The following is a 14,790-nucleotide window of genomic DNA, read 5'->3' as shown; positions in this document are numbered from 1 at the left end:
GGGTAACTGTCGCATACCCTACACAGTCCTATATTCAAGTCTGGCGTGGAGGATCGTGTATGTACACTATTGAGGAGTCGTATGCTAGGATCAAATGGCTTTTCAGTGTACTGATCGGTCCATGATCTCAACAAAAATTCAACAATCTCCATAAGCATATATTATCAATCCTCTTTATTGACTCTATTTCATAGCAGTAGTGTTATTCTACTTCATACAATGTATTTGTCAGTAACCTGTTTTCTTTCTTGTATACTAATTAAAATGAGTAGTGAGCGTGTGGTCATTTAAACAATGTATTCCATTGTATTAGTGAGTATTCTATCCTTTATTGTTTAGTTTAAGGTTTATTTTTTGAAGATATCATTTATACTTTTTTTACTTACTTACTTACTTTCACCTGTTACTCCCAATAGAGCATAGGCTGCCGACCAGCATTCTCCAACCCACTCTCTCCTGGGCCTTCTTTTCTAGTTCTATCCAGTTCTTGTTCATTCTTCATATGTCTGTCTCTATTTCTCGGCGTAATGTGTTCATTGGTCTTCAGGATTCCATGTGAGAGCTTGTCTTGCGACACAATTGGGGGATTTCTAAAAGTGTGCTCAATCCACTTCCAGCGCTTCATTTATACTCTAGCTGTGGTTAAAAACAATCTGTTGAATGATTATTTAGTCTATCATTAGCATTAACTTAACTCATTTTTTCGGCCACTTAGTGGAATAGCGGAACGAATCAAAGTATAAATTCTCATTAGAAATTTCATTTCAAATGTCTACAATAATCCGTAACTGTCTTCTGTGAATATTTCAAGTGTACCCTCATTCCAATATGGCAGATGAAAACGCAGATAAAGTAAACTTTAGTGCTTAATATGAAAATAAACTTCACTGAACTCTCATTCGCCCACTCAATGAGCGAATAATTGCTTTTTTATAAAAGAGTTCGATTATAGTTAATATTTGAATCCATCACGCATACTGTTTCATCATATTTTGAACTCGTCAGCGGGATGTACCTCGATTTCTGCACTGATATTCACCTAGGCATTCGAACCCAGTTCATTCCAATTTAAACGTTTAATATGTTAAACGCTTAGCTAGTGAGTGTAGTACATGTGCAATGGATGTGAATTTTATTTCAAATTATATTAGTTTGTGAGGTTTGAAGTGAATGGTGCTGGGCTCGAAACCCAGTGTTAACATAAACTCAGAAACCTAATTACATCAAGCTGACGAGTTCCAAATGAGGTGAAACGACGTGCGTATTGGATTCTATTGCTAACTACAATATACCTCTTTCATATGTTTAATTGTGCATATTACATAAGACTTCATGGAAACTAGTTAAAGACAAAATGTAAACGACAGCTATCTTCTATTGATAATAAATCAATACAATACATTCCAAACTGATTTGTGCAATTCTGCTTCTAATTTTCAATAAGTATGTTACCACAGAACATACACGTACACAATGATGCCTACATATAAATTTATATATTCTATCTTGATATAATCTATAATAACATTCATAAATAGTATTATGTAATACCGTTTTCTTAGCTTGTGTGTATTTACTAACCCATAAAACCGAATATCAATTATAGTCCTGAAACTCGATCGATTCTCTCTAGTTCTCTCTCTCTCTCCTCTCTTTCGATGGATCCATACCAGTAGTCAGTAAAATGACGAAAATGTATTGTGAAACTATCTATTGTGGGTTTTTTTTTATGTTAACCAGTTTTGTGCATTACATTTAGCCATATGTATATAGATATCACTAAGCAGTTTATCATATAAAAAGTGTTGCCGTTTTTTTGCATTTTCCATACTGTTTTTGTTCTTAGTTCCATTTAACTGAATCTTATTGTCTTAGACTATTTATAGTTTCAAATGATTAAAATGTAACTGATGTAGGCAGTCGTTACTGTGGTGAACGGAGACATAAGTACGGGACAATCCAATGTATTGCAACAGTAAATACTTCATTTGCAAACTATCCATCAATCGTCTCAGACTTTATTGTTCCTTCGTTTCCACACCAGCCACTCTCTGTTCTCGTTCTCTTCTCTTTAATCTTCTCAGCCTTCTGCTCTCAAGCATTCCACTTTCGATTGATGTTACATACAACTTAAATCTGTTGACATCAGTAGTACACACCATATTACTACTAATGAAGTATAATTGTTTCGAAAGTGAGATAGTTATCAAATTGAAAATGATAATTACTAGATTACAACATAGTGATATGAAAGTTGGACGCTCATTGTAAAACTTGGAGGTCCAGGATTCAATATCTTGTAAGATCTTGGATGTGTAAAGCTGAAATTTGACATTCTAGGGCAAAGGAATTATTTGGTGCTCTCTGGTCTATAATGAGCGTCCTCAGCACAATTTCACACTCGCTGACAAAGTCAGTAGTTATCTAGATTCAGTAACCCGGTGGACAAAGTTGTATTAAAACCTATAGTTATTGAGTTCGAGCCTCATTTTAGTTGACAAAAAAGAGGAATCCATGCACAACAAGACAACGAGTCTCGAATGGGTCGAAACGTCCACCTTGAATTTTGCTACTAGACACATGTCAGTTATACTGGGATTCGACAGCATTTTGTTTATTGAAACTGCTTTGTTTTTTGACTTATCTAAAGAACAGTCGAAACTTGACCAGAACTTTTTCCAACCAACTTGTCTATGTGTATTCGTGTGTAAATACGTGACGTGTGTAAAAAATTCGGAAATCATTTAAACGACCAAAAATTAAAGCCAGCACAATGAAAAATTTATAAAATTCAGTACAATACTGGATTTCAACTAACAGTGGACTTAAGACATGTGTTCCATTCTATCTAGAATTCATCATCTGGATGTACCTGAAATGTCGGTATAGATGTTCATCATACTAAGGCTCGACTTCATTATCATTCACTTCAAAGATAAACTCTTTATCTACCAATAACTGAGTTTAAGTAATCGCTAACTTGTTTAGTATACATTAAATCACTTGTAAGAGTTTATACGATTTGGTTATTGATAGTTTGAATTAAAAGTGATCAGTATCTTTTAACGGTTGAATTCATGAGTCGATCTAAATTAGACCAACATTGAAAACCTGGAAGCATTGGATGGCCGTTTCGCCCAAGTATGAAACTCTTAGGCAGTGCACATCCACGACCCCACATCAAAGGAACTCGAACCCAGGACCTACCAGTCTCGCGCCAGAGCACTTAACCGATAGACTACTGAGCCGTTTCGAATCTCGTGAGGTGGGATCGTGGATGTGCACTGCCACTAAGGAGTCCCACAATAGGACGAAGCGGCCCTCCAGTGCTTCCAGGTTTTCCATGGTGATCTAGCTTCAATTGACTCATGATTTCAACCATATATATATAGAAAATTACTAAAAGTCTCCACAAAAAACCCCCTAATCTAACTTGTGTTTATTTTTTAATAATGATTAATATATGAATTAATTTGCACACAATGTAATTTCCATAAAAACTTTTGAATCAATGCTAATAAAGTTTTTCTCGACGAGACTGTAATTTATGAACGAATCACTCAGGCTTAGGATAACAGATCTTGGATTTTGGCACGAAATTCATTTATCCATTTGGTTAAAGAACATTTTGACACTTTGAGTGATATCATTATATAACAAAAAACCCAAATCTATTTCCTAACCCTAACCATCAACTGTAGATCATTTCTTACACTGGTTTATAACCCCCATTTAGTCCTAATTGTTAGTTAGACACTCTTAAGGTCAACTTAGCATCACTCAAAGGTCATCCATAAATTATAGTCTCATCTTTTTGTCTGAAAATGTTGACAATGTAGAACGTGAAGGAGACATAGAGAACGGAGTAGATAGAAAGAATGAAGTTACTTTGATAATTTACCTTTTCAATTGTTTATCTATTGAAATAAATTGTCCAATGTAAGATGAATAACCAGTTATGCTTTTCTTTTCTGCGGAACGATTTTTTTTTAAAATTTCAGTTACATTTTCTATGTGGTATCATAATTCTCATCAGAAAACATAATGACTACATTGTAAGCAAAGATGGATAGTGGCTAGCAGTGGAATCCAGGACGCGCGTCTCGTCTTATTTGGGACTTGTCAGCTGGATGTACCTGCATCTCAGAGTTGATGTCTATTCCACAACTCGAACCCAGTACCTTTCGCTTCAAACGCCATCGCGTTATCCATTCAGCTACTGAGTCCTAATAGCCACTTGCTTGTGCAATGGGGTGAAGTTTAGAGACTGACCAGTTGCAGTCCTAAACATCAGTGGGGAGATTCAAACAAACAGTACTAAGTGAATGATGACTACAGTTGTATTTTTTGTAAATTGTTCAATCTACGTTTACATTTTATCAAAGGGTTAAACAAAATTCCAAAACCATGTAAAAACCAGAAAGTACTAAACAGTTCAATCAAAGCATTACACGACATCTTACCCATGACTTCATATGTTTTGTAGCAAACACAATGCATTTAGATCACTATCTTGATATCTAAGGACATGTATTGTAAACTTCCTCCATACCTACCAATGACATGTCCTGTTATTGATTTGGCGTTCACTGATTCATACTATGATTTTTCACTTGAGTGTAAGCAGAATTCAGCTCAAAGTTATTCATCAGTTTACTAGTATGGAGAGTCAATCAGAAGTAGCCTAATGAGAAAGTCAATCGACAGCAATCAGAAGTTATCTAAAGAAAAAGTGCGTTTCATTGGCGAAGAAACGGATCAGTTTCTTAAGAACTAGAGCGGTCTATATATATGTATAAGTATTTGTACATTTTATTCAGTAGATCGATACACTTTCTCTCTCATGCTTGTGTTCTCCCTCAAGTATTCAGTTGGGTGCTTAACGCGCGTAGTACAACGTATATTGGTATTAGATTTCGGACACCTCCTGCCACAACATCTAATATATCATTTTTATTGTTGAAGTGTTAATAAGACTGTTTATTTTGAAGTATGCTTTTCATGATGTCCACATAAAAATATGTAATCAATAAACTTTTCAAAAGTCTACGTGAAGCTCACTATTTAACCGATAAATTATTTAGACCTTGGATGTTTTAACAAATTAGTTCCAAAATAGTCCTCAGGTTACATTTTCAAAATCAATTTGGATACTAACTGAAGCATATTAACTATCAAAGTGTACAATAGTCATCTTTAGAGTTAAATAACTCATTCATTATTATAGAAAAAGATGGAAGATTAAAAAAGAGTGAAACTACTTTACTATCAATATCCAAAAGTATATATGTTAATGATCGATGCGAAGTCGTGATGGTTGTTTCGTGAAATTTAGATTAAGTTAGAAAACCAATGAAAATCAAGAAGAAGTGGATAGTGGTTTCGTCTTAGTGTAGGTTTTCTCAGTACTGCTCAGTCATGAGATGTCTTGATCAGTGGAGTTCAACCTTATCCATTGTAAAAAAAAGCTACTCAATGAAGACGATGAAAGATGGTTGATCACTATCGCAGATGTATTGAAATTAGATATGTATAGCATTAGATTACAATTAGATGGTCTAAAAGTCAAGTGTTTATGCGCGAAATTAAAGATCTTGAATTTGACCTCACGTGATAGTGCTGTGGATATAGACTTCTGTGGAGTCTTATACTAGGATGAGATAGCTATTTGGTGCTTCTATATCTTCTTTCTTCGTCTAGCTTAGATTGTCACTTTATTTTAATAGTCTTTAATAATGTTTTTTAAGTTCCCACTGTTAATATTCAGGACAACAGTTCATCATTATCTTCTGCTATATGTGTATCCTGAGCAGCTTGTCCCTATAAAGCCCTTATCTGCAATCTTTTCAACAGTTGAATTTAAAAGGACCGTTTTGTCCTACTTTGGACTAATCAGCCTATTGTACGTGTTTCCTAGTTTTGATGTTAATCTACTGATCGTAAATGGTATAATGGTATTCGTAGAAATTTGTACTTACTTTTTAATAATATTAAACATTGAGATGCAGATACAATGAACTAACTAGTATCAAATAGAACTAAAAATGCATCCGAAGTTCCATTCATAAACTGTCTTCTATAGTACTTTAATTTAAAAATGATTTTTCCATTTAACTATTAAGCATATTTTCATAGTTGAAAGCGTTAGTCAATTGAAGCTATACCACCATGGAAAACCTGGAAGCACTGGATGGCCATTTCGTCCTATTATGGGATTCTTCAGCGAGACTGGTAGGTCCTGGGTTCGAATCTCGCGAGTGCCGGATCGTGGATGCGCACTGCCACTGAGGAGTCCCACAATAAGACGAAACGGCCGTCCAGTACTTCCAGGTTTTCTATGATGGTCTAGCTTCAACTGACTCACGCTTTCAACTATGAAAATACTAAATCTCCACAAAACCCCTTCTAATAATATTAAGCATATCAAAAGGGTACGTATTAACAATATTTAAGATCTATAATCAGTTCTATTTCAAACTGACATAAACTAATCTTAATGTTTTGAATTTCCATAGTGATTGTTTTGAAGAACATCTCTTCTCTAGACTATATTTTTTTGAGATTATATATATGTGTTTATATATATTGTTCATTCAAACTCTCTCTTTATTTTAGTCTCAATCAACAGAGGAATCCTATATTAAATGGTTAAATGATCATTTAACTAAAGCTACACCTCCATTAATTGTATATGATTTAACTGAAGAAATTATCTGTAATGGTGTAGCTATTGGAGTACTATTAGAAATTATTGGTAAGTTATGATTTTCAAATAATGTAAAAAAAAAGATTTCTTGCTTAGTAGAATGAGTTTTTTACTTAGGGTGACATCCTCTAAGTTGGACACCTTAACCGTGTATATTGTTGGTTTTCAGGAAAACCAAATACTATCTATGCTTTTATTCGACCTGAACAGACGAGCTTAATCCTATTGTGCAACGATACAGGTACTAAGAACCCTGGTGTATCAGAGGAGTTCATACACATAGCATACAACTTTCTTTGAACCTAGTAGACAAGACTTTTGGCATATTAATCAGCTGGAAAGCCATGTGAACATTATTAAAGTACCAGAGAAGCTAGGTACTTTCCTTCCAGTATAGGTACACAATAAAACAGCCTACATCAGAGAAAAAAACTTCATTAAAAGTTGTGATTGTTTGTTATTAATTAATAACTGGATGGTAAGTAAGCATATGAAAATATATCGCAGTCCTATATGAGATCACTCTTGAACTGAATGACTTAATGGTAAAGTCTATGACTGTAAAGCTGGGTGATATATGATTGTGTCAGTCTGAGAACATCAATTTCCTCAGGATTACAGACACACAATAGTAATGAGTGTCGAATAGCACAAAACCTAGATCAAGCAGGGTTTTCTGTCGATTATCTCCAACAATTATCTTTCATTCCAACACAATATACGCGATGTCGAGTCACTGAAACTAGTAGCCAGATCGCAGATCGATCCATAGAATTTGATCAGCAATAGGAAGGGATCGACACTTATGACATTTGTCACTACTCAGTGATCTAATTGTAAATTGATTTTCTTTCTTCGATCAGATTGGTTCTTTATAATTGATGTTATTTCATCTCCTTCTGATTGTCTTCTGTTTTGGGTGTTGTAAAATGTAACTATTTAGACTAATGAATACTCGTAACCAGTTTTCTATCGCAAGAGTGGCTGACTAACTGCTTATGCTGTGTGAGTTTGTGCAGTATCTGAAATAAATAATCGATTGATTATATGTGACCACACATTAAGAGACTTTCATGGTGGAGAAAGTAGAAGGATACGAAATATTAAATTATTCTTACACTTGAAATACACATGGTCTGAAGCATAGATAACTTGATCCTATTGTTCTTAATTGACATGTGATCGAAAAGAATACTTTATCTTCAAATTAACTCAACAGTTTGGTTTATGTTTGAGTTGTTGTCAATTCATTAAAAGATAACAGAATTTGAGAAAAAATACCGCCAGACGGCCATACGAAATTGGTCTCTTCGTTTGTTTTAACAAAAATAAGAAAATAAATATTCACGTTTACTGGTTGGTTGGTCAAGGAATCCTGATTGCTGGCCTACGTTACATGAGGGGCAGCAAGGGTATGTAAACAGAGTACTTAGTAGTTGATGATAAAGCTGGCATTAGTTGGTACTTTTTAGCATGTTTGTGAATTCAGTCAGTTTATGTCACTGAGGATGATTGTTTGACTTCCGATGCAGTCGAAGTTCATCAGTTATCATTTCTCAGTAGGACTTTCAGAATTCATTTGGAGACAAGTCATTATTGAGCATATAATTATAGTACTGTTGTAAAGTCTTGTTTTAATTTATAGATGGTATTTGGCATAGATTAACTAGTATTGAGATACTGTTAAAAAGGAGAGATCTGTGGATTGCTGTGAATAGTTTTTAAAAATTCAAATCGTTTATAAAGTTTTTGGTGTCTGCTCTGTTTTAGTTCAAGTCTTATCAGAAATATGAAACCATGACACTATTCCGTATAATTAGATTGTCAAAACCTAGTAGCCAAGGCTTTAAGTTTACGAATATAGTCTTTATGTATATTAACAAGTGGGACGTTGTTTACTATGTCGTATTGGCTGGTAATATGTCAAATCCACATAGATTATTCTTACTTCATTCTTCTTAAGCTACACTTTGACCTTGTCACTTGTTTACTTATTAACTTCGACTGTTTTTTATATGATCCGTATGTGCGTGTATTACTTACCTTATTCATCATATGTCTGTAACTTATTTTTGCTTGACTATAAATAAATCAAGTTGGCCCACACACCTTCTCCACAATGCATCATTTCGTTTCACTTCGTTCTCTCCTCTTCGCTTTTTTTCTTTGATCGTTTGTTTGGATCAATGATTGTATGAAATATACGTATCCAAAAATCCATTCTCATATTTGACTAATTTGACTATTTGATAATGATCATATGCTCACTAATGACTGGCTCCATGAGGTATTTCCTGGAGTTCTAATGAGAAGCAGTAACCAGTGGAGTTCAACGAGGTCTGTTATGAGATATCAACTCACTGAAGACATTGGTGAATGGTTGCTCAATTTCGTGGATTGGTTGATGTTAGACATCAACACCGTTGGATGACAGTCGGCTCAGTGGTCTGTCGGTTAAGTACTCGCATGCGAGATTGATAGGTCCTGGCTTCGAATCTCGCGAGGTGGGATCATGGATGCGCACTACTGAGGAGTCCCACTCAGTAACATAATTTAAGTCGATAATTATATACGCTGGTAGTTGAGATGTATATTTCGATAACACAATAATAATCATTCATACCATCGAATTGGAGTTAGATACAGGGGGGGGGGCAAATACTAAAATCTTACAGGTTGAATAGTAATTAATGTTAAATATTTTCGCAAATTATATTCACTTATCAATCATTAAATTAGTTGAAAGAATTTCATTATTTCTTTGTGTATATTAAGTTGATTGATCCATAGATGAAACATAATGTACCTTTTCTAATGTAGTAGATGTTGTAATATGTAGATCCGACATTTTTCCGAAAAATACAAAAAAAACATACACAGTTACATAATTATTAATTGATTATTTGTCATGAAATTAACAAACCTGTAGGTGAGATCATAAAAGCAATACAGATTGATCAAATGTAATATCCTATGGTTAGTTTATACATAGATAGGTCGATTTGACATGTTATCTATTAAACTACCGAGTTTAAATAGTCAGCAGTTATAAATATATACAACAGAATGTTTGTAAGCGATGATGGATAGCGGCTAGTAGTGAAATCCAGGACGTGTGTTTCGTCCTACTTGAGAGTCGTCAGCTGAATGTACCTGCTAAGTGAACAAAGTGATGTCGTTTGAAGTGAACGGTACTGGGTTCAAGTCCCAGAAGAGACATCAACTCTGAGATGCAGATACATTCAGATGACGAGTCTTATATAGGATGGAATGCGCGTCCTGGATTACACTGCTAACCTATCTCCATCTTCGCCTAAAAATGCTTGTGAATTAAGGCAATATCGAGGCAATACATATAAGATGCACGTGTGCCAACAAGAGACTGATCAGTTATAATCCTAAACATCAATAAGACGATTCAAATAATCAATATCAAGGAATGTTTACATCTTTAGAAAAACATTTATTCATATCTTGCATCACATTGCTGTTTTAGTCATTAGTCCATTCATATTTCATGAAACAATAAATGTGAGAATTGTGGAAAAGATTTGTAACTCAGGAGAATGATTTCATGGAAATCATGTGTTTCTGTGCTGAGTGGTTTAGATAATATGCTTTCATCATCTTTCTAGACAATGTTCATCTTTATCTACATGTACACTAACTGGATATCAAGTACTTCAGCAAAACGTCCTTATTAACAATATATATGAACAATTGTAAACACAGGTTTTGATAGGGAAACATCAAAATCTTGGATAGAGTGAGTATGAAGAAAGTTAGAGGATTTTCAGGAGAATTGGAAATCAATTAAGTCAATGTAATGAAATAAACCAATTCAAAAAATGGCCATGCTGATCTCTTCAATTGTTGGTGGGCCAACATCGATTGGGAGGCCCGTGGGTGCTACTTCGATGTTGGGTGGATTCAGTGGAGCTGGTCGATTCAAGAGTTCTTTGAAGTGTTCTACTCCCCTGTTTCGTTGTTCTTCAATGTTGGTAATTACTTTGCCTTCCTTGCTTTTCATTGGTCTTTCTGGTTTACGGTAATTTCCAGCGAGTTTGCTTGTTGTATCACACAGTTGTTTCATCTTTCCCTATCTTACAGCTTTTTCCGCCATCATTGCTAAGTCCTCCACATATTTACGTTTGTCGTCTACGATGCTCCTCTTCACGTGCTTGTTTACGTCTGTGTATTCGGGTTGTGCCTTGGCTTTTTCTGCTCTTGTTCGGCTAGTATTGATTGCCGCCTTCTTGTTCCTCCTTTCTTCAATCTTATCTAGTGTATCAACAGTGATCCATTCCTTGTGATGGTGCTTCTTTTGGCCCAGAACCTCCTGACATGTTGAAACGATTGCCTCCTTGATACCTTTCCAGTTGCTCTCCATGGTAGTTCCCTCTCCATTGAGTAGATCATGAAAGGCCTGGAACCTGTTGCTGAGGCTATCTTGAATTTGTTGAGTTTGTCAGTATCCCGAAGAAAGGTTGTATCGAACTTTTGTAATGTTGTCCGCCCCGTTGTCCACGGCTTCTTAAATTTTAGTTTCATCTTGGCGACCGGCAAATGATGATATGATGCTATATCAGCTCCCATCCTAGTTCTCACATCCTCCATCGTCCTCCTGATCTTTTTGTTGATGCAAATATGGTCAGTTTATTTCTACGTACTGTGATCCAGCGAAGTCCATGTGGCTTTGTATATGAGTTTGCGTGGGGATATGGTACTGCCTATGATCAGTTTATTAAAGACACATGGGTTTGTAAATCTCTCACCATTTTCTTCTCTTTCTCCCGGTCTATGTCGTTTCACGATGTCTTCATATCCGGTGTTGTCCATTCCAACCTTGACATTTAAATTACCCATCAGAATGGTCAGGTCCTTTGTTGGGCACTTTTCGACGATTGAATGCACCCTATCACAAATATTGATCTGTAACATCTTCATTGCAGTCGTTGGTAGGTGCATAGGATTGGATGATGTTTTATGTAATGTCCTCTTACATTGTTTCGAAGGAGGCTTTGATGATCCTTGGTCCATGAGATTCCCATCCAATAAGTGCAATTTGTGCTTGTTTGGACAGCATCAATGCAACGCCTTGCGTATGTGGAGCATTTTCTTCTTCATGGAGTATATCAGTAGCTCCCCTAAAGCTAGTCGTTGTTGTCCAACCTTCGTTCAATGTGTTTCACTGATTCCAAGCACCTCCATGTTATATCTCTGCTTTTCTGCAGCAACTTGAATGACTCTCCCGGTTTCCCACATTGTACGAACATTCCATGTACCTAGATAAATGGTTGCTCTGGTTGTTAGAATGGGCATCGGCCACGTGACTTCTGAAGGAACTCGGCTTTCATCACGAGACGTCGTAACTCTTCCAAATGAAAACCTTTTGACTCCCAGGGAAGAGTTTAAATGGTTTGAATGATTTTTTCTGGTTAGCGTTTTTTAGCGAGTTAGTTTTCTATGGGATGCGATCGTTAACCCAATGCCCAACTCTCCTCCTGTACCCGGGCTTGGGACCGGCAGTAGCCCCAGAGTTGCTCCAGGCGGAGCTAGTACTACTGTTAATAGTATATTATTATCTGGTTTACATGTATTCAATATTGATAAATAATAATCATTTAAAAGAATGTATTATCTTTATTCGATCATAATGATATTGATGGTGGTTACTATTCACTGTATTGTATACACACAAGTTCAATACTTTGTCATTGTGTTTTTCTACCGATATAAACTACATAATGCCATCCAAAATGATTGAGATGACATAATTAACTTTTTTTTTCATAAGTGTACTACACTACATGAGATAAGTGTGTTTATTTACCAAATTATTACTAATCCAATTTACTCTCTTGTCATATATATTACTAGTTAGTAATAATAATGTTGTCATCGTGAAGAATGATGTATTGCTTCTAAGTATTTAGGTTTCTATTGTGTATATGAATATGCGAACGTACATAGTTAATTAAATACAATGAATATTCTGTTATTATAGATTTTCTATCGCAACAAGATATCCGATCTGATGATTAATGCACCGAACAATTTATATTTGCGATTTAAACAAACTGTTTTGTCATACATAGTCCAAGAGAGCTAGAGAGAGAGAGAGACGAAGCTGGAGCATAATATCGTTAATATATTGAGTGAAAATCTACTGATCTACATTTTTGGCTTTTCAGATTTTCGTGATATTGTCTCCTAGTGCTAGTAATTAAAACGATCCAACAGTTTTCAGTTGCTCTCAGATCGATAACTGCTAGTTATTTGTTACTGATCAGATTCTGTCGATCAAGTCCCTATTTCTCTACCAGCGTAATTGAATAAGTTGCGTTCACATTGTGTAATGTGGTTGCGATCGGTGATATTTGTTGCTACCCAGAGACTTATCAGTATGAATAACTCACTCATATTGGAGGTCAGTAGCAGCATAAATAACTCAGTGATAATATCTCACACTGTAAAATTGGACGAATTCTGTTTGATTCACACTGGCATCATAAGTTTCGTAATGATTCCAGGAACTCCATCTTGATGGGTGTACAAAATATTAAATAAAGGGTTAGAGTGTCCTTTTCGACTGACAAAAATTATTCTGTGCTTTGAATGAAAATTGACCATATGGCTTTTTACTACTGATATTTCATATCAGTAGTTCATGTTATTTTGTGACATTAGTCTTGAGGTGAATTTTCAAATGTTCCATGTTAATGGTAATAAAAAGTTATTTGATCATAAGAATTTAGAAAGATCTTTCCTGGCGAGTAAGTATAAACCCAATAAGTAGTTTGTAAGTATGTAGTTAACAAGTATGAAAACATCAATTAGTCAATTCACTATATTTGACTTTTTAATGTCAATTAATTATAACATTTTGGTAAACAAACTTAGGAATCAGAAATGATCAACAACTCACCAAAGGTGGAAGTTTTAAAAACGTTTTCATGTCATTGGAAATGCCTGTAGAAAATTTTATACGCCTTACAACAGACATTTAGCAAAATTTGAGAGTGGTCAACAGTTAAATCGAGGACATGAGGTTCAATCTATTTGAGACTCATCATTTGCACCATAGTGTTAATATTTACACCGGCACATGAATCAAGTCAATGAATCGATGGTTCGTGTAACAAGGATGAGTCTTAATTCCTTTGTAATGATGGATAGAAATACACCGATGAGTTGGTAACAGAAAGGATCATACGTCCTGGATTCTGCTTCTGGTCATTATCAAACTTTGCTTAGGAAACTTACTCATTTACTGACTCTCAGTACCTTCATGGACTATAGAATACTGGTCAGGATTCTCCAATCATATCTGTCCTGGACTCTCCTTCTAAATTATTTTCAAGTGCCAGTGAATCTTCTGCCTCCTGACTAGAATTTATAACGCAACCGGTTCTTTGGTCTATAACTTTTCCTTTTCTTATGGGGATTCCAAGTTACGGCTTGCTTTTCGATGCTCGTAGCTTATTTGTAATATCGGGTCAATGCCAAAAGAGATTGATCAATTGCAGTCATTAACATTGATAACAGAAATACTCAAACTCTCAGAGTCTATATATGGCACATTCGAAAATTATTTTGTCTTGTTTATTAACAACAGTATTGATAATTGAAGATAGTGACTTCCATTTTATAGTTGAAAGCGTGAGTAAATTGAAGCTAGACCACCAAGGAAAACTTGGAAGCACTGGACGGCACGAGACTGGTAGGTCCTGGGTTCGAATCTCGCGAGTGCCGGATCGTGGATGCGCACTGCCACTGAGGAGTCCCACAATAAGACGAAACGGCCGTCCAGTGCTTCCAGGTTTTCGATGATGGTCTAGCTTCAATTGACTCACGCTTTCAACTATGAAAATACTAAATCTCCACAAAACAAATTCCATTTTAACTTATTCATTCTCTTATAATTTTTGACTTCTTTTTGCCAACTTAAGGTGGAATCAAAATTGATGGATTACTTTTACAGCCAATTACAACTGTGGAACGTTTACATAATATTCATGAAGTGTTTAGTGTATTAAGACGTTTGAATGTGAAAATCAATAACATTCAACCTGAAGGTGAGT

General features: G+C 35.4%; 1 protein-coding gene across 1 annotated transcript in view; it reads left to right on the top strand.

Annotated features, from left to right (window-relative positions):
* Positions 1-828: 828 nt before the first annotated feature.
* Positions 829-14,790, top strand: part of Smp_130260 (hypothetical protein) — a gene marked incomplete at its 5' end in the record, with an annotated part of 47,397 nt that continues 33,435 nt past the window's right edge. The window contains 3 exons of the mRNA XM_018798559.1: positions 829-852; positions 6,616-6,754; positions 14,659-14,784. Coding sequence (XP_018653489.1) covers positions 829-852; positions 6,616-6,754; positions 14,659-14,784 — 289 coding nt within the window. The remainder of the gene's footprint in view (positions 853-6,615; positions 6,755-14,658; positions 14,785-14,790) is intronic.

This window comes from Schistosoma mansoni, chromosome 7 (assembly GCF_000237925.1).
Source record: "Schistosoma mansoni strain Puerto Rico chromosome 7, complete genome".
NCBI lineage: Eukaryota > Metazoa > Platyhelminthes > Trematoda > Strigeidida > Schistosomatidae > Schistosoma > Schistosoma mansoni.
Note: the sequence above shows the minus strand (reverse complement) of the source record. Positions and strands in the feature narration are given on the sequence as shown.